Below are 26,882 nucleotides of genomic sequence, written 5' to 3'. Positions count from 1 at the left end.
AAAAGTACTTTCTTTTGTTGGTTCTAAATTTCCCAACTTTCAGTTTCATGGGATGACCCCTGGTTCTAAGGTTGTGAGAGAGCAAGAAAAATCCTCTCTGTCCACTCTATCTACTCCATGCATAATTTTACACACCGCTATCATGTCTCCCCATAGTCACCTCTTTTCCAAACTAAAAAGCCTCAGGTGCTGTAATCTTGCCTCATAAGGAAGGTGCTCCAGGCCCCTGATCATCTTGGTTGCCCTCCTCTGCACCTTTTACAGTTCTGCAATATCCTTCTTAAGATATAGTGACCAGAACTGTACTGAGTACTCCAAATGAAGCAGCACCATAAATTCTCTGTTGCTTCTCTGCACCATAGCTTCTCCGTTGCTGCCCCTGGACTTTGGAATGCGCTCCCTGTTGAAATAAGAGTCTCCCCATCTCTGGCAACTTTTAAAAAGGCACTGAAGACACATTTATTCACCCAGGCTTTTAATTAGATTTATAGTTTTAAATGTTTTTTTTAAACGTAAATGGTTGAAATGTTTTAACTTTTACTGTATCGTGTATTTTGTTTTAACTAATGTTTTAAGTTTTCTGTTGTCATTTATTTTAACTAATGTTTTAACCTTTTCTCTTTGTTTGCTTTGTTGTAAACTGCCCAGAGACGTGAGTTAAAAATATGTTAAACAAACAAACAAACAAACAAATATTTTACTGGCTATGATTTCTATTTTGTTGTTATTTATACTGCAGTGAGATAGCCTTGTTAGTTTACTATAAGGCATCATGGGGTGCAATTATGAGGGAAAGGCAGAATACAAAGATTTAAAAAACAACAGAAATCTGAACTTTGTCAGATTACATGGCTGAGCATCTGCCTTGTCCTCCCCCAACTTCCCCTTCCTTCACTTGATACCTCAGTAGGGTTCTTCGTAGCAGTTCTCAGACATCCTGTTCCTCTTCTTCCTCCTCCTCCTCACAGGCATTGATCTCTCAGCTTCTCTGGGTCAGCGTCTAGCCATCTCCTGCTGTCTTTTTTCTTTTGCAGCCACCTCTATCCACCAGCTAGCTCCCATTCCAGCAAGATTGGCTCTAATCCTGTATCTCAGTGCATTACCCTGGCAAACATCTGCATTTGGCTGAATGTGTGCTGAGGCTTCTTGGTTTTCCCAATTAGCACCATCTCAAAGCCTACCTACATGCAATGGGCCATGCATCCAAGAGTTTTGGCTGGGAAAGAGTGATTGGGAAGCTTGCCTCAGGCTATAAGAAGTGGAGCCAGGAAGTCCAAACAACCTGCATGAACCCTGCTTTGCCACTGAGATATGTTCTCACATAAGGCCCTTCAGTACTGAAACATATGGTGGTGCGGGGGGTGGGGTTATTGCTCAAACCCTTGGCAGTTGTGCTTTGGGGTTCCACAGAGTTCTATATTTTCCCCAGGGTCCTATATTTTCCTAGCAACTTTTACATGAAACTGCTGGGAGAGGTCATCTGGAGATTAGGCCCGAGGTGTCATCAGTATACAGATGACACTCAGTTGTATCTCTCTTTTTCATCAGATGCAGGCAAGGCGGTGACAGTCCTGAATCGGTGCTTGGATGCAGTAATGGATTGGATGAGACTCAGTCCAGACAAGATAGAAATACTGCTGTTCAGTGGTTCCTCTGCCTGTGTGAATGATGTTCAGCCTGTTCTAGATGGGGTTGCACTCCCACTGAAGGATCAGGTTTGCAGTTTGGGATGCTCATTGATCCAGCACTGTCACTAGAGGCTCAAGTGTCCTCTGTGGCTCGGAGCGTCTTATCAGCTTCGGCTGATATGCCAACTGTGACCTTACATGGACAGAGACAGCTTGGCCACTGTTACTCATGCCCTGGTAACCTTTCATTTGGATTACTGCAATGCGTTGTACGTGGGGATGCCTTTGAAAATGGTCCGGAACTGCAGCTGGTACAAAATAGGACTGCAAGATTGTTAACTGGGACTGGACGTTTTGAGCATATTACGCCAGTGCTCCGTCAGCTGCACTGGCTCCTAATCAATTTCTGGGCCCAATTCAAAATGCTAGTGTTAACCCTGAAAGCCCTAAATGGCTTGGGACCAAGTTACTTGAGATTAACCTGTGTAACATATGAGAGTAATCCCCATTTCCCAACCCAGACCTTAAGATATTATTTCGAAGTCCTCCTCTGAGTGCCTGCCAAACAAGGTGAGGTGGGTCGCTACTAGGGAGAGGGCCTTTTCATTTGTTGCACCACGTTTATAGAATAGCCTTTCCAGTGAGATTCTCTCATTTTGTTCTTTTAGACTCCAGGTGAAGACCTTTTTGTTCACTCAGGCCTTTTAAATTTTAAGCTGTATTTTAAATTGTTTTGTATTGTGGTTTGTATTTTGTCCCCGCCCCATCCACTCTTTTTTGATCTGTTACGATTTAATTTGTTTTATTGTAAGCTGTCCATAAAACAATTTGTTATGGGGCAGCTAATAAATAAAGTTTATTATTATTTATTATTTATATGGTTGTTACTTTGAGTATGACAGAAGTATGGGCTTTGTTTCATCTTTCTTTGAATAGAAAACATGTCTGTCACATTATAAACCTGTCAATACTAACAGATCTGTATTAGCAGTAACTTTAATGTTTGCAGAAGAATAGGAAATAAAGAACAGTTTGTACTGAACATCTTGTGTCTAACATGCACAAGTAGCATATTGTTTTAAAAATAAGACTTAACATGCTAACTAAAAATATTAAATTTATTACTTGAAAGGCAAAAACACTATCCCATAGCATGTTCTTTGTACTGCATATAGTTGCATGGGTGTCATACATGTCCTATACAAATCTGAGTGATTTCTCATTTAATTTTCAAAGCATTGGAAATGTCTGCACTCAAGCAACCAGTGAATGAGGTAAATTCACAGTGAACAAGCAAGCAATTCATACAATACTTTCTTTCAGTTAGAATTCTTATTGTGATTCCAAATCATGTTACTAGAAAATAAACATGAAGCTAAGAAAAAGCTAAGGGGAAAAAACCTGCTAGAACAGTCCATCAGGTGGACTAGAAAAGTATGAGTAGAAAGTGGCTTTTGTTCCATTACCTGGGCATTCCTTTCTCCTTGTTTATTTATGAAGTCAGCAATCTCATAAACCATAGACTAAAAGAATCAGTTAGACTAACAGATTTTTAGATTAGAATCAATAAGACTAACAGACTTTTAGACTCATTCATATTTATTACACTTTTAGATGAGTCCTGTACAACCAACAATCAGGCTGGATCCAGTCTGAGAGCACTTTTTAAAGGCCCCCCAGGCAGGTTGGAATATCTTGCAGCAACAGCAGGAGCCATGAAGAACTCGTGAACTCTTCTCCGAGGTGGGCCATTCTCTGTCCTATCTAGAAACTGCCTTACAACACCATCCTATGCATGCAGGGCTGGACTAGGAGCACTGAGAGGGCGGTGGAATGTATGTGGGAAGGGTGCCTGGTTTTGAGCAGAATAGGGACTTAAGGGTGGGAGTATTCATTGCTGCCAAGTGCAGCAGGGGCGCCCCATGGGTGGGGTGCGCTGGGAATATGCACTGTTGCACTGTGGGCCAGTCTGAGCCTGTATGCATATATGTTCAGAAATACATCCTGTAGTGTACCTAGTGAGACTTACTCCAGAGTAAGCCCAGAATTGCAGCCTGTAAGCAACAGCAATTTAGGGAGAGTAGACTGAGTAGACTGAGCTGGGTCCCGTGATGGAGGGCAGGGGGAGGCGGAAAGATCCACAAGCAGCTAACAATTGCTTTTATTAATATTATTAATGTAATAATGCACTGAAAATTTACTACAGCCCTCACGCCAAGTCATGGTTGGTTCTGGCCCACCACGGTATTTGAGTTGTGCAACCCTCTTTTAGATGTTATACAATCTTTTTATTTTTTTAAAAAAATATTTTATACCACCCCAAACTTGCATCTCTGGGTGGTTTACAATAAAACAATACAAGTAACAGAGAAAGTTAAAACATTACAACAATTTAATTTTTATCTATATCTATATCTATATCTATAAAATATTAAAACAGTATTTAATTAAAAACTTGGGTGAACAAATGCATCTTTTTAAATGTTGTTAGAGATGGAGAGGTTCTTATTTCAGCAGGGAGCACATTTCAAAGATTTAGGGCAGCAGAGGAGAAGGCGGGTCCCCGAGTAGCCACCAGATGAGCCAGTGGCAACTACAGACAGACCTATCCTGTAGGGATGTGCAGCAACCTGTTCGGAAGCCCTTTTACAGGCCTCCAAACAGGTTCAACACTGGCGGTTTGAAGGGTTTGAAGGCAGGGGTGGGACAACTTTAAGGGTGGGGGAGGGTGCACTTCCTCTGCTTTCCCTCCACATTTATCTGGGGAAATTTGTGCAGCAATGTCTTCACTACACGGAACAGCTCCACTGGTCTGCACTGAGCAGATGCAATGGAGGTGGAGAAAAAGCATTTCTTCGCCACCCCCACCACCATGGAGATCAGATCAAAGGATTGTTCAGATCAAAGGATCAAATGAGTATAAAGACTGGGGAGCAGCAGGCATGAATTCAACAATCATTTGCTCAAACTTGCTGACTCTGTGAAGCTATCCAGCCAAACAGAAATCCCACAAGACATGGCTTGTTAGCAATCTCCTCTGTGTAGCAGGGAACTGGAACAAGTTGTGATCTGCCAGCTTCGGAAGAGAATCCCCAAGACCTGCCATCTGCTTGCCTAAGCTGCTGCCCCACCATTCTCAAGCTACGTATCCTAGGAATGCTCATAGCTGATATCACCTGGAATTGGTAAAGATGAACTCTGCAACCTCTCCTTGATCTCTATCCATCTGACCTCTCCCTCCTTCTCTCTCCTGACAGCCCAGTCGGTCATAACTGCCACCCCCCCCCCAAGCCTCCTCTCTGTCTCCATCTCTACCCTTCCCCTCCTTAGATTGTTTAAGAGGATATTGGTAGCTAGATGTAACACTGATTTTTTTAACATGCATTCAAACACATAAGATACCTATCATGTATATACAAGGGTGGTTTTAGGATATGACTTGCTTTATGGTGTTATTATTTGTTCAATAAAGTTTTAAACTGCACAAAGTCTTGGTATTGGTCTTATGTCACCTTTTCACCAGTTTTGATCTGTGATTCCCATACTACAATCAGGTAACCAAAGGGTAGCAGTGCAGCCAAGCTCCTTTTCACTCTGATGTGGCTCCTGAGCAGGCAAGTATGTAAAAGTGACTTTGGGGCACAACAAGTTGAGTTTTTCTCAGGTTCCCCATGATGTCCGAAGGCAGCCAATGAGCCAGGCCGTGAAACCATAGTTTGATCTAAACCACAGTTCCCCATGTCTGTACATTCATTACACAAAAGTGAAAGCTTTGCATCTCCTCCCATTACAAATTAATGACAAGGAAGGAACAAATTAATAACCTTGCAGGCCTCCCAGGCTTATTTTCATAGCAGACAACTATGGTTTCACATTATATCTGAATTTGCCTTCTATGTTTATTTCCATTAAATCAACTTCCAGAAGAAAATTTAGTAAATATTTTTAAAGAATATTTTATTACAAAATGGAATATAAATAAGTATTTTGTTTCTGGAATATATTCTTCAGTAGAAAAAAAAAAGACTTAAGCAATCTGCATTTTTACCTATCAAGAAATTGGAATCATTCCTTATTATGCCTTGAAGATTCCCCCCACGAGTCCTAGCTAATTTGCTACAGATTTAAAAGTACAAATACTCCAAACACATAAAATTCTGCTGATAATGTTCAACCAGAATAGAATCCTGCTGACTTGCCACAGTAATGTTGTTGCTGCTGCAAAATCCACACTTGTTATGGATACATATTTTTATCTGTCAGACCTCTGAATACCCAAAGGGACTGTAATATGCAGAAGACAATGCATCTTTTTTGCAAATTTTGATCCCTGAAAACAGAAACCTAGGTTATATGCTTATTTAATGTTCTACTTATAGCATGCCTTACTGAGGTGGGGGAGGGAATCAATGAAGTAGTCTCAAAAAATATTTCTGAGTAAAACAGCTACAACAATCTTATAAAGAAATCTCACCACTTCAGGAGTTCTTCAAAACCCTAGCAACAAAATAATATAACAAATAATGAAATGGGGGAATAGTCCTAAACGTGAAATTGCAAATGAATCTGAGGTAAAGAGAAGGCAAGATGAGTGGTCACAAGAGAAAGGGCAAAACAGAGCAACAGAATGAGAACGAAGCAAGGAAATAACAGCAAGGTATCTGTTAGTGTCCAAAACCTGATGAATACTGACATTCATGTGTGAATGCCAACAATCTCAGATGACTTTTGTGAATGCCCAAAATATAAGTTTCCAGCTTCTAGAACATATGAAGTGAATGCTGAAAATTACATTTAGGTGGCTGTCAACATCCACTGGTATCTTTCAATCTGACTTTGCAGAACATTTTCTTCCTCCACAGTGTATACATGTCTGTATATCTCACCTTCACTGTCTGCTTCATGCATTTTGCCTCCAACAGCTCATGCCACAATACCTGTGTCAGTTTTGGTGCAAAAAGGACTTATGTATAATGCTAAATATTTTACTACAACCACTGGGCAATAGTGCAGGGGGGTGTAATTATTCTGATGGGATACGGGAATAGTAAATAAGCTACATAAAGCAACAAAGTACCTTACCTTATAAACAGCTTCGTGTATTTTTGCTTTTAATTTTGAACTCCCAGTTTTCATCCCAGACACCAAAACTATGTCTCCTTGTTTGGCAACTTTTTCCATCCCCAGTATATAAGAAGGTGGTATATATGTTGATTCGGAGAACTTCAGGATACTGTAAAAAATGTAAATACTTTACATAAGAACCTAAGAAGAACCTGCTGGTTCCCACAGTGGCCAACCAGATATCTTTGAGAAGCCCACAAGCAGGAGATAAAGGCAGACCCTACTCTCCCACCATTGCTCTCCTTAACTAGTCCATCCTGGATTCATTATCACTTGACCCCCATTTCTAGTTTCTCTACTAAAAAGCTTGAAACTCTATAGCCTTTCCTTTTAAGGAATATATATGATAATTTTTGTTGCCCTCTGTACCTTTTCAGCACTACAATTCCATTTTTGAGATATGGTGTACATAATATATATACCAATAAGAAATAAAACACTAGCTGAGGTGTCCAAGATTGTGTAACATACTTCCTGACGTACTGCACCATGAAGAAAATGCAGGTGAATGGGGGTAATCTGAAAGAAGCAAAGAGTGGGCAGAGCATGTTGCTTCAGATGGGATTGCACAACTTAAAGTCCCTTTGTATTATTTCAAATAATCATTTGTATGTTGCTTTTAAGACTGAAATTTGGGGAAGGTAGGATATAATTTTCATCAAACTCTGTGTCTCAGCTAGGCTCTGAAAACATTTCAGTCCCATTGAATTCAATGTGAGAGAGTTCAGCACATGCTTCACCTTTCTACTGAAAGCAATGAAACTTAAATGTGCTTAACTTTGGCTGTGTTTTGTTCATTTTAAAAAAATAAATGAGCATCTTGAAATGGATTTAAATTTACTGTGGAGCTAAATTTACTGTGACTCTGCTTCCTGATTAAGAGCATCAATTTAATGTCCTGTTTGGCTCTAACCTGTGAAAACTGCTTATAGGAGGAAAATGTGATGTAGTGTTCTGTGTACTTTTTGGATGTTGTCAGAAATTCCAAAATATACTAGAAATGTATTTTTGAGGTTCCATGAAAATTAAGCAAATGGAATGCCTGTTGTTTCATTTATTATGATAGATACTAACAGAATTCGGATATACAAAGAGATTCAGCTCTGCTGAAGACCTATTTTCAAAGAGTCAGTATCAATAACACAGCAGCAGCAAGACATGAGAAACCTGAAATGAAAAATATCCAAAGAGACAGAGCTCCTGGATAGCATTTAAAGCTGATGGATTTTAACCAAAATGGAAACTGAAACACAAGAATTCTATCTCAAAGCAATGAAGTGACTCTTTGGCATAAACTCTGAAGCAAAGAAAGCAGAAACGCAAATGAACAATTTTTGCTTTCCACAGTTCTGCACTGTTCTCACTCATGGGGAGATCCATGAACTGCAGAAGTTAGCTGTGGTTCATACATCTTAGCTATAATAGGTTTTGTAAAGATTATCCAATAATACCTAGTGGGCCCCATCCTCTCATGCACGATTGACAAATGTGTTGATAGTACCAAATAGAAAAAAATGAAGTATTCTTTTTTCCTATCTATCTATCTATCTGTCTACACACACACACACACACACACACGAGGGGGGGCTATTCTGTCCCTGGTATCATTTCTGAAGCTGCCAGAGAAAACTGAAATACAGTTAACCAATAGGCATTGTGTTATATGTTATTTGTTATGTTTTTAAATAAAAATTGTATACACACACCACTCACAGCATTTAAATAATTTCAGTTGTTTCTGATGGCTTGATATTTCATATCAAGGCATGAAATACCCATATCCATACCTGTTTTCTGCTATTGACAGTAATTCATTTTATTTAGTTTCTGTATTTTATGTTTATTTTAATGTTTTATAATTGCTAGCCATTTGGGATATTTTGACAAGAAAAACTGGGATTCAATTGGTGCTTAAGAGTGTAGTGGCTGACCAGCTTCAGACACTTTTGGAGGAAATGGACTATCTAGATCCTTTTCAATCTGACTTCAGGCCCAGCTTTGGTGCAGAAACTGCTTTGGTCGCTCTGTGGTATGACCTATGCAGTGAGAGAGAGAGAGACATACTGTAAGAGTGGAATCCTGTTAATTCTCTTGGATCTCCCAGTGGCATTCAGTACCATTAACCATGGTATTCTTTTGGATAGGCTGGCCAAGTTGGGTGTGAAAGGCACTGTTTGGAGGTGGTTCTGCTCCTACCTCGAGGCCTGTTCCCAAAAAGTGGTGCTAGGGGATTACTGTTCAACCTCTTAGCAGTTATGCTATGGAGTTCTGCAGGGTTCCATTCTTTCCCCTATGCTGTTTAACATTTACATGGAAGCTCTGGGAGAGGACATCCAGAGATTTGGCCTGAGGTGTCATCAATATGCAAATAACACTCAGTTGTATCTCTCTCAGATGCAGGTGAGGCGGTGAGTGTCCTGAATCGGTGCTTGGATGCAGTATTGGGCTTGATGAGGGTGAATAAGTTGAGATTCAGTCCAGACAAGACGGAAGTACAGACAAGTTCAGTCCAGAGAAGACAGAACTGCTGATTGGTGGATCCTCTGCCTGGATGAATGATGTTCAGCCTGTTCTAGAAGGGGTTGCACTCCCCATAAAGGACCAGGTTCACAGGCTGGGGTTATCTTTGAGAGCGTCTTGCTTTAAGAGGACTTAAGACTTGCTTTAAGAAGACCCAGACTTTAAGAACTTCTTCGGAGGCCCTCCTCCAGGTGCTCCTGCCAAATGAGGTGAGGCGGGTGACTATGGAATAGCCTCCCCAGTGAGGTTTGCCTGGCTTCATCACTTTGTTCTTTTAGATGTAAAGTAAAGACCTTTTTGTTCACTCAGACCTTTTAAATAGTTATGTGCCCGGACCGGTCTGGAGGCCATTCTACAGGCCTCTGGAACGGTCCGGACATGAGCAGTTCAGATGGATGGGGTGGGAGGTTCCTTTAAGGGTGGGGAAGGGTTTACTTACCCCTCCCGCCGCTTTCCCCCCTCCGGTGCGCGTATTCTCGTTAGTAATCGAGGCAGCAGGATACCTCCCTGACGCCCCTTTCCCCGCATGGCTGCAAAAGGCTTCAAGAAGCTTTTTACACGTGTGCGCGTTGCGCGCATGCTTCATGTCTCCGTGACATGCGTGCGGCGTGCGTGCAATGTGCGCACGTGCAAAAGGCTTCTTGAAGCCTTTTACAGCCATGCGGGGAAAACTGCAGCAGGGAGGTATCCTGCCGCCCTGATTACTAACGAGAATATGCGCGCCGGAGGGGGGAAAGCAGTTGGAGGGGTAAGTAAACCCTCCCCCGCCCTTAAAGGAACCCTCCACCCCAGTGCCGGACCGCAGCTCCGCGGTTCCGTGCACACTCCTACTTTTAAATTCTGATTTTCAGATCTGATTTGATTTTTAACTAATTTTAAAATGAGTTTTTAAACTGCTTTGTATTGTATTATGTATTTTCTTGTCCCCCTTTTTGTCTGTTATGATTTAATGTGTTGTGTTTTTACTATATGGTTTCATCCTGTGTTGTTAGCCATCCAGAGAACAATTTATTATGGGGCGGCTAACAAATACAGTTGTTTTATCATCATCATCATCATCATCTGATACATGAGGGATAATTTATGCCAAATCCACCATGTGCTCTTAAACACTTTGCCAGAAGAGGCAGGCAACTGCACTATGAGGACAGAAGAAAGAAGCAGGCCCACAGGAAAGGAAGAATCAAGGGATCTAGGAGGCTTATGGGACATAGAAGCCAAAGATAGGAAGAGGAGGGCAATGCCAAGCTCTTGCCCTTCTTTATGCATAAAGGTAGATATACAACAACAGCAACTGAAGGATTATGAGAACCAACATAGATTATGCTTACCGCAGTGCATTGTGAGAATCAGAGAACCCATTAACTTCCGGGTCTTTCATTACTGTCCACTCAAAAGCAAGTCCCGCCAAAGTGCTAAAAGTGTTTCCTTTAAATAATTCAAGAAACTATATATCAGAAGTCATAACAGCAATACATTCTTATTGCAACTTGGAAATTACCCATACAACTATACACAAATGCTGGAAAATTACAAATGAGCAGGGGGGAAGGGGTTTCTGTAAATGAAAATGAAACTGCAAAGAACTACAGGTTACTCAACTGTAGCATTGGTTCTTCTAGTGATCATCTGTAATTCTACACATATGGGCTATGCGCCTGTGCAGAGACCTTCTCAGAGTCCAACAAGCTTGATTTATCCTGCTTTTGGCAGGAACCCTGCCCCCAGCCACTATATGCGGCTGCACCACTCCTCATCCCCTCAGTCAGAATCCAGCTTCAGCGAACCCTGCAGGGAGGACGGGAGGGCATGTAGAAGTACAGATGACCACTAGAAGAACCAATGTTACAGGTGAGTAACCTGTAGTTTGATGTGGTCTCTGTCTTATACACATATGGGCACACAACAAGCAAGCACCCAAGGAGGAGGGAAGAAACAGAGGCAACATGTAATCTGCCAGAAAATTTTATTGCAGAACAAGCAAATTCAATTGAATATAGATTGCCAAACACAGCATCATTCTGTGCTCTAATATCAATAGCATAATGGTGAATAAATGAATGGGGCAAAGCCCAAGAAGCTGCCTGACATATAGCGTCCAACGGGACTGTACGATCAAAGGCCACAGAGGCCACCATGGACCTCATAGAGTGTGCCTTCACAGTAGCAGGCAACTGTTTATGGGCCAACTGATAACAAAGTTCAATAGTGGAGACTATCCACCTGGACATGGATTGGGTTGAGACTTGGAGCCCTTTACATGGTCCATCGTATAGAACAAACAAGGAGGGAGACTTTCTCCACTCAGCAGATCTCTGAATGTAGAAGGACAATGCCCTTCGAACATCTAAATGGTGTAGCCTCCTCTCCACATCCGATGAAAGATTTGGAAAGAAATGGCAAAGTGAGTACAAACGGTGAAACATGGACACCACCTTCGGTAGGAATTTTACATCCGCTCTGAGTACGACCTTGACTTTATGGAACTGCAGGTACAGTTGGTAGGCCCTCAGGGCTCTCAACTCACCCTCCTGGCAGAGGTAATGGCCACCAAAAAGGCAACCGTCCAGGTCAAGAGATGAGGGTCAATAGAAGCTAAAGGCTCAAAGGGAGGCTGTAGAAGACCAGCCAGTACCATGGATAGGTCCCAGGCCAGCAACATGACCTGATCATCTGGGAACAAGTGTGTCAGACCCTTCAGGAAACTTTTAACCACCAGATCTTTAAGCCAAGAAGGCTGGTCAGAGGAAGAACGTGCCACAATAGCAGCCAAACATACCTTGAGGGATGCAAGTTTTAAACCAGATTCCTTAAGGGACAATAGATAGTTACAAATGTATTGTACAGACAAAATAAATGCCATCAAACCCATTCCCGGAAGCAATGGAAATGAAATGATATACAACTTCCGCGTGGACTGCCACCAACACCAGACTCAAAGGGAAGTCAGCAGGACTCATCATGCAGTCAAGTGGAGGGACCAAACATCCGGGTGTAGCACCCGTCCCTGTTCTGGAGATAGAAGGTTCAGCAGGACAGGTAGGCATTTCCAGTCCAGCTCCAGGTGCTTTAGGGTCGGAAACCAAGGCCTCCTGGGCCACCAAGAGGCTATCAGGATTGCCCTGGCCCGATCCACCCTGAGTTTGCATAAGACCTTTGGAATGAGAGGAAACAGAGGGAACACATACAGAAGAGGGCCCATCCAAGACAAGACAAAGGCATCTCACAGAGAATCCTCACCCTCTCCTCCCCTGGGGAGGAGGGCACATTGTGTATTGTCCTGGGAAGCAAACAGGTCCAGATTTGGAACCCCCCAATTCACAAATATGTCCCTCAGAACACCCCGATGCAGCTCCCACTCGTGGAAGACCACAGTCATCCTGCTCAGAGTGTCTACCTCAACATTCAGCACACCTTGGATATGGCCTGCCTGAGGTAATACCCCATGTGCAGGCACGAATGCCACAGGTCTAGAGCCAGAAACAAAAGGCTCCTCGAGTACGTGACACCCTGGTGATTGATTTAGGCTTTCGCCATTGTATTGTCTGTCTGTATCAGCACCGAACAACCCCCTAGCAGGGGCAGGAAGCCTTTGAGAGTGCTGAAAATAGCCAACAGCTTCAGATAGTTGATGTGCCGAGTCCACTCCATGGGGGACTAATGTCTACTCAGATGAAGCCCGTCCAAGTGAGCTCCCCAGTCGAGCTCCGACGCATCCGTCATGACAACCTGGCAGGCTTGAGGGGTTTGGTTGTGTTGACTCAGGTGCCGAAATTCCGTCCACCACTGTGCCATTGCCCATACCCAAAGAAGGGGCGAGCTTTCTAGATGGCCCAGATTACGAAGAGGATCAAACATGTCCAAAAAACATCTCTGAATGATGCGCATCTGAAGACGTGCTTGAGGTAGAACGTATGTACTCGGTGCCATTTGGCCCAACAGGCATTGTATGGAACGCATGGTCTGTGGACCCCCAGCTAGGAAAGCAGCAGCTAGTCTCTGGAGAGTTACAATATAGCCTATCAGGAGGAAGACCTCCAAGGCCGTGTCGAATATCAGCCCAATGAACTGAATTTGACAGTTAGGTTCCAGCTGAGATTTTTTGAAGTTTATCTGGAAACCCAACTCCTGCAGGGTATCGATCATGATCTCAAGGGCATCCAGAACTGCCTGTCTGGTGCTTGCCACAATTAGACAATCATCTAGAAATGGCAGCACCTGTAAACCTTGATCCTACAGAAACGCCACCACCGGAGCCAGGCATTTTGTGAAGACCCTCGGTGCAGTTGTGAGGGCGAATGGCAAGGCCTTGAATTGATAGGGGATTCCCCCATCTGGAACCGCAGGATGCGGTGATGTTGAGGGCATATTGAAACATGATAGTACGCATCCTTTAAGTTCAGTGAAACAATCCACATGTTTCTGTCCAGGATGGTCATGATGGTTGGTATCGAAAGCATCCAGAACCTTTTGTAGATCAAATGTCTGTTCAGAACACTGAGGTCTAGTATAGGGCGCTGACCGCCATCCAGCTTTGGCACAAGAAAATATCGGGGGTAGAACCTGGGGCTGTCGGAATTGGAGACTTTCTCAATCGCGTCCTTTTCCAGGAGCGCAGCAACCTCTTGATCCAACTTTGGGGTTCAGGGAGTCACCACAATCCCAGAAACCAGATGTGACCTGCCAAACGCCAGGGCATAGTCCAAACATATATCCATAAGGACCAACTGGTCCATAATCACTTTGTCCCAACTCACGGAGAACGAGACAAAGCGGGTCCCGAAGTGCCCCAAGTCATTGCTTCTTTTGGGGAACACTCAGGCTCTGTTTTTGAAAAGATAGCTTACTGGACTAGCCTCCTGACTTGTATCTGAGTTGGAACTTGTTGCTCCAAAAGGACCATTCCGAAGGCGACTGATGTTGGGCCAGGACCCTCTGTGCCCGATGAGCTGACCACCTGGCAGGTTTCTGTAGTTTCGAAGTCGGTGAAGCATATGACATTGAATGTGCAGTACTCTGCAGCTTCTGGGCTTTCTGGAGCATGCCACCAGTTTGTTCAGAGAAGAGGCAAGAGACCTCAAAGGGCAGGTCCTCCACCCTGGCACGGGCCTCATAGTGTAGACCAGATGACCGAAGCCAAGCATGGCATCTTAGCGCCACAGGTGTGGCCATCACCTTAGCAGCACACTCTACTGAATGTCGGGCTAAATAAAGTTCTTATTTAGCCACTTGAATAGCTTCCTTGAAAAAAGCCTTTGAAGGATCCCTCTTGTCTTGCAGGAGGAGATCCGGGAAAGAGCCCACCTTTCCCCACGAAAAGTGGTTGTATCGGGCATTATAGGCCTGATAATTAGCCACACGTAAGTGCAGGGCTGCAGCCAAATAAAGTCTTTTCCCGAAGGAGTCCAATTTTTTGCCTTCCTTATCGCTCGGTGTTGACTGGCTATGGCCTCTGGTCCTCTGTAAAGATGCCTCCATGATGACTGAATTTGGAATGGGATGATTTTTCAAAAAGGCTGTGTCATCCTGAAGCTGCACTCTGTAGAAGTTCTCTAGACGTCTGTTTGGTTGAGAGAGTGTATTAGGTTTCTTCCAGTATTACTACTACTACTACTACTACTACTACTACTACTATTATTAACATTTTATATCCCGCTCTTTCTCCAAAGAGCCCAGAGCGGTGTACTACATACTTAGGTTTCTCCTCACAACAACCCTGTGAAGTAGGTTAGGCTGAGAGAGAAGAGACTGGCCCAGAGTCACCCAGCTAGTCTCATGGCTGAATGGGGATTTGAACTCAGGTCTCCCGGGTCCTAGTCCAGCACTCTAACCACTACACCACATTGGCTCTCATAACCTTTAATAAGGCCGGATTTAAGGGTAAGGCAGTGGGTACCTTGGCCTCTGAATCGATCAAGCGGAATAAGGGGTCCAGCTAACCTTTCTGCTGGTTACCCAGGTTTACACCCAAAGCTGAAGCCATACGGGCCACATAGGCCGTGTACAGCTTGAGATTCTCTGATGGAGAGACCAGCTTAGAGACTGATTGGATATCAAGTGGGGACAACCTCATGGATACAATCTCAGAGTCTTGAGAGCTATCATCACTCTCATAGGCAGGGTCCAGAGGGGCAGATGGGTCTTGTGTTGTGGGCATCGAACCTGAAGGGGAGCCCAGGTGCTATTGGGGTTGTTCACTACTGAAGCTGGGATATCCAATAGCAACTCCTGGGCTGGTACAGTATCTTGATGGAACGCTAGTACTGAAGGAAGTGGTTCACCTCAGTCAGCTGGATCCCATGGGGAACAATGCGGTGAGCGGGAAAGCGGTCGCCCTTCAGAATATGAGGAAGGCTCACGCCAAGTCTTCATTACCACAGGCTGTCTGTACACAGGGACTTCTGGGTAGTGGGACCCATAACAAGGTCGAGTATAGTCTGAGTAGTCCGATCTATAGTCCGCCTGGTATTGATCATAAGATCCAGTGTCTCAGCACCAAGCACCACAGGAAGACTCAGCATCCAATAAGGGGGAACAATATTCCAGTGCTCGATATCGATCCTGATTTTCCCAGTGAAGATCCTGTGGATAAGATGAGGAGCGATCTTCTTGATGCAGTTGAGGGGGAGATCTTTGCCTAAGCAACCATGAAGCACTTTCTTCAGGCTTAGGTGGAGCGTAGGCTTCTTCCTCGGATGAAGCATAAGCCGGCTCATCCATCACGACCAATTCTCTGCTTGACCACATCCACTCGTGGGTCACATCGAATGACTCTGCTGCTATGGGTGAACCAGGGCGTATTGATACCGATGACTTTTGTGCTGGATGATCCAAGGTTGTTTTAGTCTTCTTAGGCACCGGAGCTTCCAATATCAGGACGTCTTCTGTCTTCTTCTTTTGGGGAATCAGAGGGAGATGCTGACCAGCTGGCAGTTGTCTATGTAATTTCAGCTGCTTCTTAATTTTGACGCTGATCCTGAAGAGTTTGGGGAGGCCTTGAGTGCTACCAGAGGCTGATATGAAGGGATCTCCTCTGAGTGCGCCTTTTCACTCGAATCTATCGAAGGCCGAGCATTCGATGGTGTCGATACCAGTGCCGGGGTCTGGTTTTTGGTCTCCACAGCAGCAGACGCCATACAGTCCGACAGTATCGATGCAGCCATTTTCAAGGACTGTTTCAATGACAAGGCTTCTGACAAATGGAGAGCCAGATCCCACAGGGCTACACACAAGCGAAAAGCCCTATTTCTGTGTGCCTGTTTTGTAAACTTCTGACAGTGTGGTCTAGACAATGTGGGATTCCCCCAAGCACAAGAGGCACTCGGTGTGCGTATCAGGGAAAGGGATCTTCAAGCTGCAGCGGACACACTTCTTAAAGTTCTTTGTGCCCAGCATAGACGTCGAAGGCTGGCAGGCCACCACGCTCCATCCCAGCTGAGATTGGAGCTCCAGAAAGAGGAAACGCAATCAAATAAAAATGCCAAAGAAAAAATGCAACTACATGAAAATTAAAGAAAGAATTGAAGAGGTTAGGAAAGGATAAGCAGGGAGAAAAATCAAGGGATATGTTTGATCCTACTCATTGCCGAGCTGAAGACTCCATGATGTTTGCTGAAGTGCGGACAAAGAAAGACTGAGGGCTGGGGCAGCTGCATACAGCGGCTGGGGGCGGGGTTCCCACCCAAAGAAGGAGAAATTGAGCTTGTTGGATTCTGACAAGGTCTCTGTGCAGGTGCATAGCCCATATGTGTAGAAGACAGAGACCACGTCGAAGAACCAGAACCACATACATATATATGCATACACACACCTGGAAAGAATTGCACCCACCACAACAAAATTAAATGCAACAATAAAATTGTGAGTGAAAGGGCTGGGGGAAAAGTGACGTTAGTCAGAGTTACATTCACTTATCAAACAGAAGCAAAAGCTTTGTATATTCTGTAATGTAACATCAATGAAGCTAAGATTATATACTATGTAACCTATACTCAATGAAGTTAAAATTAAAAATAAGGCATGTTTTTTGAATGGAAAGAACTGATATTTCAATTGTGGGAAATTAAAAGCTAGAATTAAGGCTGAGCCATCAGTGCATAATTAACCCTAAGAGCTGAAATTTTAATTATTTAATCTTTCAGAAATACAATTTCTTTTTCTTTGACACCATTTGCCAAGAGCTACAATCTGCAAGGCACTACACAGCCTCCATAATTCTGATGCACACATGTTCTGTATTGTATGGATTTTTTTAAAAAAAATCCTTTTTCTAGTATTCATAAGTGGACAGCAAGTCAGTAAGTAAATACTTCAAGGTGTTTGCTTTTTCCTAGCCTACTTCTTACAATGGGCATTTATGAAACAAACCAGATACTGCAAAATAAAAGGATATGCATTCCCAAGTAGTAGTAGTAAATTTATTATGGTCCTTAGACCAGCTTAATACTTAATAGACCAGCTTAACACTTAAACATGCCTAATGTTACACTACTTAAAGAGATTACTTGCATAAGCAGTTATTCCTGCAAAGGAACCTGTGAGTATAAGTGTCTCACAAGCCTAACTGAACAAATAATTGTGTTGCCACAATAAACTTTGAGAGGTTAGACACTTGAAAAACCCTAAAAGAAACTACTGCATAAACATTTATTAAAACTTATTGCATCAATCTTCAGTCATATGGGGAAACAGAATATAAATAGTTATTCAATGCCAGTTTCTCATTTAGGGACACTTCATCATCCAATTGTGTCAATTTCATGGCATCACTTTAATAACTAACAAAGTTTGTTTCTCTGTAATAATGTTTTTAAAAAGATTTTTAAAGAAGTAAGTCATTTATGATAGTGCCACATTGTAATCTGGGACTGGAAGGAAATTAAGAACCTGTGTAATGCATCCCTTATAAATGCCCAACTATGTGTCAGAAACTGTGAATTCAAAATAATGGAAGTTGCTTACAAGACTTAATATAAAATGACCTATACTGAGAAATCTTTCTGGACCTTCAGAGACTATTTGAAGGTGGTCCTTAATTTATTTACATTGTTATGCCTTTAACAATAATGTCTATATCACAGAATCATAGAATATTAGAGTGGGAAGCTACCTTGGAGGTCTTCTAGTCCAAGCCCCTCCTTTGTGCAGGAAACTGCTACAGCATCCCTGGCAGATGGCTGTTTAGTCTCTCTTAGTCTCCTCCAGTGATGGACAGCCTACCACCACACAAGGCAGACTGTTCCACTGTCACCCTAGGGCTCTGCAGTCATGTCTACCTAGGGCCCTGCAGTCATGTCAGTCCGACAGGCATGTCAGACCCGATATGCCAAATGTCAGGCATTATTGGAATGAATTCCATCAAGACAGACGGAACCTCCAACAGTTGGAACTCCAATAAAACCCCTCCTGTACTGGTGGAATACTATCAGAGTGTATCAAGAGAACTATACACCCCACAATAAACTGACAATACATCCTATGAAGACCTTAAAGAAAAAAGAGTATTTTAGAAGTCAAGCCATGGGAATGGAAGTCAGCTGCCACCTGGCTACAGCTCCAGTTTTCAGAATAGGACATTGAGCAGCAATCCTCAGGTAAGGAAGAGGAACAAGGAGAAGGCAAGGAAAGGCATGGAAAGGTTGGAGGAAGGCAGGAGGACAGGAACTGGGCAGTGGGGGAAAGAGAAGTATGACAAAATGTCAGGAAAATATTGGATCAAACTTGACTCCTACTACAATACTTGAGGGTGGGGGTGAGGCAAGTCACCTGACAATATCTCTGTCTGATTTGGGCAGATCCATTTGTTTGTTTTTTCCTGGTGCACAGGCCTAGCTCTTACAGTTAAGAAGCTCTTCCTAACACCTGGCCTAAATTTGCTTCCTTGTAATTTCAGCCCAGTGGTTCCAGGCCTGTCCTCAGGGACAACAGAGAACAAATCTGCCTTTAAGACTGCAGTAATATGTGCAGTGTAAGCAGTCCCAGAGACCAATCTGGCTGCTGCATTCTGCACCATTTGTAAGTTTCTGAATACTTTTCAGGGGCAGCCCCAAGTAGAGTGCACTGCTGCAATCCAAACACAATGTGACTAAGGCACAGAAGCCATATCAGGCTCTAACCAGATCAGATTTAATCCAGGATGGTTAATACAAGGTTTAAAGTATGCGTTGCCACAGCAGCCTTACAGAACCTTACAGTACTATTGACCAATATATCCTGGAGGAGACAGCCTGACTCCCTTGGAAATCAAACCAACACTCTCATTTACTTAAACTGATACCAGCACTTTCCCATTAGTCCAATTCATGAGAAGACATCTCTGCTATCCAAAGTGGCAAATATTGATGTTATTGATCAGCTGCACAAATGCTATTATTCCCTTCATTTCTTTTTGCCTTTCATCTCTGATATAGCTTCTAAACATAGTCAGTCATGTTCAACAGTGAGAGAATTTAAAATCCCATTCATATAAATATTAATAATTTTGAGCTAAAAAAAAAAATCAGCACCGTTGAAATTTAAATATAAAGCTCAATCAGATTAAAAGGAATTGCTTGCTCAGCCTACCTGTACAAGGTTTCGTGTTTGGAAAGCAGGAAGTTCTTCCTACATGACAATAGGAAGAAATCCTTGCATGGGCAAAAGGGTTGTGTTAGATTAGTAATCATAGGACAGAAAGAATCTTACCTTCAGAATCTAAGGCTTGAATTTTCAGTTGCAGGGGTGAATCCTCTAGATACAGTTCTTTTGTGGTGGATACAATGTGAACACCATGAATTAAGTCAACTATAGCATCACAGCGAAGCACTTGGCCAGTCACTTGATAAGACACAAGAAAATACCAAGTTACTTTATCATCTTAATCTCCCAAACCACAGCATCCTTTTGTCTAATAGATTTAAATGCTGTGAGAGAGCGAGCCATTATCTTTCAAATAATGGGGTGAATGGTTTTGTTACACATAGAACAGCAACAATAAGTAAAATAGGAAAGTAAATTGCTAATAAGTAAAATCATAACAACTAGCTGAGCCGGGTGCATAGAATCTGTGCCTCTAGTTCTCCCAGCCCCCGCCCCCATACCTGCCCATTGCTGCTCTTTTCTCTGCCTGGCGGCAGTGGCCACCCACTACCATTCACCATTGTTCTTTCCCCACCAGCCAGCCAGCTGCCACCACCATTTTCTTTCCCTGCCCGTACCCGTTGCTATCTGGCAGCTGCTCGTGGACTCTCGTGAGAGCTGCCACACAAGGGATTAGCCACGGGTATGCCTTAGAGAAATATATATAAAGAAGATACTTAACCTTTGTATAGAGCTTTCAAGTGTTCAAAGCACTTTGAATGTATTATCGTGTAATATATACAATACATACATTGTTGTAATGCAGGTATACTCTATGCATACTCAATGCACACAGCTCAAACCTGCTCTGCCTTTCAATTTCTGTGGTGTGTCCTGTGTTTGCAGCTACAGCCATTTTGTTTATCAAATGATTATAATTATTATAACTATTTATAATATATAATTATAATTATTTTTATGATTATATAAAAATGAGATAGGTTCATATATTTCTTTCCAGATAAATCAGCTGAAAAAAATTGGAGGTGGCTTCTAGAAGTAAACAGGAAGCATGCTCACATTTTAGTTCTAATCAAACTTCAAGAGGGTCCCCTCTTTTTCCATGCTGGTTCCAAATTTGCCAGGCATAACTAAGAAAACATACTTTTACACTCAGTTGGCAACTTTTGGCACAGCCTTATGAAGGCAGATCAAGAGCAATGTCCTAGCAAGGAACCACTATACTAACTGTGGGTGAAGCTTGGCTCACAGTACAGCACAGGCAGAGAGGCACTGCATACAGGACTATGATCCTGAGGGTTGTGCAGCCCTCAGAGACATATTCCTGAGCATGAAAAGAGCTATATTGGGGAAAGAGAAAATCCAAAAATTGCTTCTCTATGCCCCTCTGTCCACGCTGCACTGAGAGCCAAGCTTTGCCTGCAGTTAATTTAGTGGCTTGTTGCTAGGGTAAGCTCTCACTCCACTCTTGTGAGACTGCCCAGTATGCCAGCTAGGGTGTCCATTAAGGATTTCACGGGGGTAAACATGTAAACCCTATAATGTTGCAGACTGCACTCATAATAAAATGGTCTAAAAACACAAAAGGCAAATATTATTGTACTTACAAACATCTTCAGCCAAAATAATACTAGTAAGACGGGTTGACTGTGATGACCGTGCCTGAACAATAGCCTTCTGTGAACACTGATGTTCATCTTGTTCTACAGCTTCAATACTGGCAACTTCTGGCCTGGTAGAAGACCTGTATTTTAAAAAATAAAAAATAAAACCTTCTTCAAAGTACTGGAATAGAAGTCAACTATAATTGCTTGCACCTATTTAAAAAATTGCAAAGCCATACTAGTTTAAATTTAGAGCATCAATAGCTCCTATCAATGCAGCACCAGCATTCACACTGGTGTCAATAAAGTTAGGCTGTGAATCAAACTATGTACACTAGTTTTGTTTTGTTGTTCACTGCACCTTGATTTGTGTTTTCCATATCTGTATTAGCCAAATATCCAGTTGGCTGTGTGGCACGGCACCATCTGCACTGGAATCTGTGTTTTATTCACACTTGAATATTTGGTTCTAAGCAATTCCTACATTTCTCTTATTTTGGTTCCAAGCAATTCCTTTGCTTTATTTCACTGCACATATGTTCAGGATATATTAGTTCAAGTAAACATGGCAAACATACAGGTCTCAAACTATATAGAAAAATGGAGGCTACAGGTATGGCTACACTCTGTCTTCTAGCCTTAAGATGCTTGTCAGAAAAAAGATCCCTGCCACATTGCTGCTGCCCTCATATATGTAATAATATCTGTCTGTGTATACAAACAGATATTATTACTTATACACTTATACTCTGTGTATACACAGACTTATATACAGAGAAACACATAGCACATGCACGTGTGTTTTCTTCTTTTACAGCTGGATAACAGGGTAGATATAGTCTCACTCAGACTGAATGCAAATGAACACATTTCCCCCTATGTGATTATTGTAGCATCTAAATAGCTCTAACAAATCTTGTAAACTGAAAACATTCTAAGTACCAATAATGTAATCCTGTATATCTATATATCTGAATATATGTCTAAAGATTCCAATAAAATAATGGTGTCATACTCAGCTCACACTACCAATTTTTATGGAGATGAAGCTCTGAAAAACTTTTTCTAATGGCCTAGGGAAAATCCGGATGTTTACTTAATATTTTATAATTTACACATTATTTATTTCCTCAGCAGGTCTGCCATAAAAATGGAAAATATGTAAGCTTAAACCACCTGAAAATCTGATGCAGCTTTGGCAACACACTCTTTCACTCTCTCTTTCTCTCATACATATGAAGTTGCTTTCCATTTTTAGCAATAAGTTTCAAATAAGACATTTTTCAAGCTGATCATTTTTTAAGTTATTACTTTACCTATTACTTATGACAAACACTTTTACCATGTTGAATCTTGAAATACTTTAGTTTCCATTTATTAGCTACCCTGCCAGGTAGAAAATGGGTCTATGCTATTTTTAAAAAAAAAATTACCGAAAATAATTATCTTTAATCAGAGAACAATCAATCAATGTTTATTTCGATCAAAGATCAAGTACAGAGTTTAAAACAAACAATACATACATAAACATATCACAACCAACTGGATCATGACTGTGCCAATTGTTGTCGTATTTTCACTGCTGCTACACAAAATTTAGCTACCGTGTAGGTTATGGTTTGATTTGTATCGGAGAGCAACAGCTTGGTATAGAACCCTTCCAATTTCTCTGGGTACTCTGCAATAGAGGGGAAATAGATCTTGTGTAGGAGTCCTTGTAAAAGGGGCAGTATAACAGGACATGTTGCACTGTTTCTGGCTTCTCTGCCCCACTTGGGCAGGTACTATCAGCCAATGGCACTTCTGTGTATCTACCCTGCAAGACTGCGGAGGGGAGAACATTATGTCTTGCCCTAAAGAATTCCTTTTGCAGACTGGGGAAGGGAAGCATTGTTAAATTACTTGCAGGTTCCCATACAAAATTTACCAGGACATTCCGTTAACATCATTTTGATATTCTATATCATCTACCCATTGAGAAAATGTCTGTTTGGCTTGCTTGTAGCCTAAGGAAATAAGGAATTCTATTGAAAGACCCAGTGACAGTAACTTCTTTGTAATTTCCAATTTCCACTTGGACAGATGGTCATCTGAAAGGCCCAAATGAGTTAATCCAATTGGGAAGAACTGCTCTTTAAGCCAATAGTTGATCACACACTTCCAGGCCCTCACCTCAATTTTGGGCATCCCAGTCTCCAATCTAAGCACTACATTAGGCACACATCTGGGGGCAGCAAGAATAGAACGCAATAATTTTGTTTGGATTTGCTCCTGGGGAAACCCGGTTGAGCTAAACACCCACTTTTGTCCCATATAAGATTTGGACTAGAGCTTTGGCCTCAAAAAGCTTCAAGGCTGCTGGAATTCGTTTTCCTCCTTTTGTATAGAAAAATCTCTTGATAGCCAGTGGTGACCTCAATGCCATTTGCACTTTGATCCAAAGTGGTTTACATAGATAAATATTAAATAAATAAGATGCCTCCCTGTCCCCAAAGGGCTGACAATCTAAAAAGAAACATAAGCTAAATAAAGAGAATCACCATGTTAAAAAGGTGCCTCCTTTGCCCAGTTAGCAGTCAATCACCATAGAAATAATTTGCTCTAAAGGGTTAACAATAGTACGTAAATCCTGCTTGGCAGCCTGCCCCAGCAATCCATCACTGTTTATTATTTGTTCCTCATTAAAAAGGGCTGGTTGTTATTTCTCTAATTTCCTCTGGAGTATGTAGTATAACTGATCAGCTGATTTTTCAACTTGGAGGTAAGCATCTCAGAGAATTTTGAACTTATCCATTTCTCATTACAGATTTTCTCAGGAGAAGGGATTTCTTTCTCTGTTCCAGATCACTGTAATGGCAGCTCAAGTTTTTTCACAGTCTGAGAAAGATTAGAGTTCAGTAGAGAGTTAGCTGGCAAACCCAAGGACATCTCCATAGTGACGTTGTTGGGCGCATCTCTTGGGCTGCATTTCTTTCTGTGAGTAATTAATTGCTGTGGCCAGCAATCTTGGAAGACGTGGCATACATAAACAGAAAAGGATTTTAGGAGAGGTTTCAGCCACTGTATCATGAGGGAAAGGACCGTTGATCTAAAAGTCTCTTAAAGTTCTGCTGTGGTGGCACAAATTCAAAAGAATCCAGTTCAATTTGGCCCTTTCCACACTTCAGGATCTGGGACAGAGACTGAAGCACCTGCCTTCTGTTCTCCCGTCTCTCCTGGTTCCTATAAGTACATTCTGTACATAATACCACCTTTTTGGCTGGATCATTCTTTAAGTTTTAAGTTTGCAGACCTCATTAAGGGTGGTTTTTGCTTGGTCTGAGTACCAGGGGAGGATAAGAATTTATCCTCTAAGGCCTTCATCCCATAGCCATGGCTGTGATCTTGATTTGACAAGTGCTCTTTCATAAATGCCTGAATGTCTGTTCCAAGCACCTCTATCTTACCTCTAAGGGAGTGTATTTTTTCAAAAATACTGTAACCATCAGGCAGTAACAGCTTTCGCTTTCCTGTAAAGAGTGAACTGGAAGTGAACCCTGACCTGACTGACAGGCAGTGACCTCTGGGGATCAGCCACTCAGCACATGGTGGCTGGGACCTAGAAGGCCTGGAGACAGAAAATGTTGTTTTTCTTTGTGCTCAGAAGGAGCCAGGTGAGAGAGGATGGGAAGCAGGCTTTGTGAGCACCAGCCATGAAGCCTGGCTGCCTCATGGCCAACAGCCAGCCTGGAGACTTCTCTCATGGAAGGACATCTGCAGATCCTTGAAAGACAGGATTGCAAGAAACTTGAATTATCTTCTGGAGTTTGGGGTAAGTTCAAGGGAAAAGGAAGCCAAGGGCTTTTTGGGCTTCGGAAAGACTTAGACAGGGAATAGTGTGCTGGCGCTAGACTGTTTTCTTTCTTTTTGTGCTATGCAAATCCTTACAACTGGTTTATTGTGTTTTTATTTGTAATGTAACAAATCAAGGCAAACTGAGCCAATGTCCTTTTCCAACTAGGGCACTGTAAAAGTCTCTGTAAACTCTCAAGGGGGCTTTTTGTATTTTCTTGCATTTATGTTGGGTAACCAACATAACTGACTGGGTAACCAACATAACCAACTGGGTAACAACAGTTTTTAAAGTCTGCTGCCCCAATATAATCTGAAGGTGCTTTTTGAAGTATTCTTGTAATTACTGAGTGTTCCTTGTACCTGTAGCTTAAAGCTGAGAGAGCCTCAGTCTGAAGCAGTCTGCAGTATTTTGAATAAAGTTTTTCTCTTTTTGTTCTTTGCATTTTGCCTATTCCCTGAGTGGATTTTTAACACAGGAAAAGAGTTTTACTCTGGTGCAAACATGCAAACAAAAATTCCTCAGCAAATCACAACCAAGTGTTCTCTTGACGTATAGGCTGCACATGTAAGGCTTTTCCCTTAGAAAAGGGAAGGAGGGTCTCCCTGGACATTCACACAAATCCGGTGGGTGGGGGCAACCCTGTAATAATTAGGGTGTGGTGGCAGCAAATCAGCTACTGAGGAAACAGTTTAAGTTTTTTAAAGGAACAGCCTTTGTTGAGCAAACATGGAGGGAATGAATCAGCATTTTTCTTTTCCCCACATGGGCTTGCCTTGAGACAAAGGCTGGGCTTAAATATGCTATTCGTTACAAATACTAATTAGAGTTTCTGCTGTAAATAAACAATTAGTGTCAATATACTTTACTAGAGATACTCCCATTTAGGTGATGGACATTGAGTATGAGGCAGTGGATGTCAGCAGTTTCCCTCCCCTCTTCTTTTCTCCACACCCTCCTCCTCCTCCAAGTCATCATCTTCAGCATTTCTTAGTAACAGTTTGGGTTCAGGTTCTAAACATCCGAACCAGTTTACTCCCACAAATTCAGAAGAGCTGCCCGTTACTTTTTTTAGTCAACGTTTCATCTAATTTGCACTGTTTATTTGCCTTGGGGATTGCTTGATCCAGCCCTTGTTTGGGGCTTTGCTTCCTTCTACGCTTATTTCCCATTGCAATGTTTATTTCCCACTGTGAGTTATCTCTAGAGCAAAACATCCCAAATAGCAGCCAAAAGAGTCATTTAATCCAGGTGAAGGGAATGGAGCCAATCAAAAGGAGATAAAACAACTAAATCATATTAAAAGCTCCATCATTCCATAAGCAACAATGCAAAGCTGCTCACCAGTCACCATCTTGGCTCCACCATCAGAGAACAATATTTTCATCCCAATTAATTAGTGGGCTTTAGAAAAAGCAGAGACTCAGGATTCCTGAAGCTCTACTGCCCTACAAAGTACACAGATGATCTATCTTCCTACTCACTGATCAAACTGGTGAAAAATAGGCTTGCTCAACATATATATGCCCACATCTAGAGAAAATTATTGTGCTTTGAAAAATCAAATTAAACTAAGTGAAGATCAGGGTGATGCAG

The 26,882-nt window shown here is 42.2% G+C and overlaps 1 protein-coding gene across 1 annotated transcript in view; it reads right to left on the bottom strand.

Annotated features, from left to right (window-relative positions):
• NUP210 (nucleoporin 210) overlaps positions 1–26,882 on the bottom strand; it is a 182,868-nt gene that overhangs the window by 140,599 nt on the left and 15,387 nt on the right. The window contains exons 2-5 of the mRNA XM_053299000.1: positions 21,458–21,594; positions 19,956–20,087; positions 10,604–10,700; positions 6,711–6,861 (exon numbers count right to left, since the gene is read on the bottom strand). Of these exons, the coding sequence (XP_053154975.1) occupies positions 6,711–6,861; positions 10,604–10,700; positions 19,956–20,087; positions 21,458–21,594 (517 nt within the window). The remainder of the gene's footprint in view (positions 1–6,710; positions 6,862–10,603; positions 10,701–19,955; positions 20,088–21,457; positions 21,595–26,882) is intronic.

The sequence above is a fragment of the Hemicordylus capensis genome, chromosome 2 (assembly GCF_027244095.1).
Source record: "Hemicordylus capensis ecotype Gifberg chromosome 2, rHemCap1.1.pri, whole genome shotgun sequence".
Classification (NCBI taxonomy): Eukaryota; Metazoa; Chordata; class Lepidosauria; order Squamata; family Cordylidae; genus Hemicordylus; species Hemicordylus capensis.
This window is presented reverse-complemented; position numbering and strand designations above follow the sequence as displayed.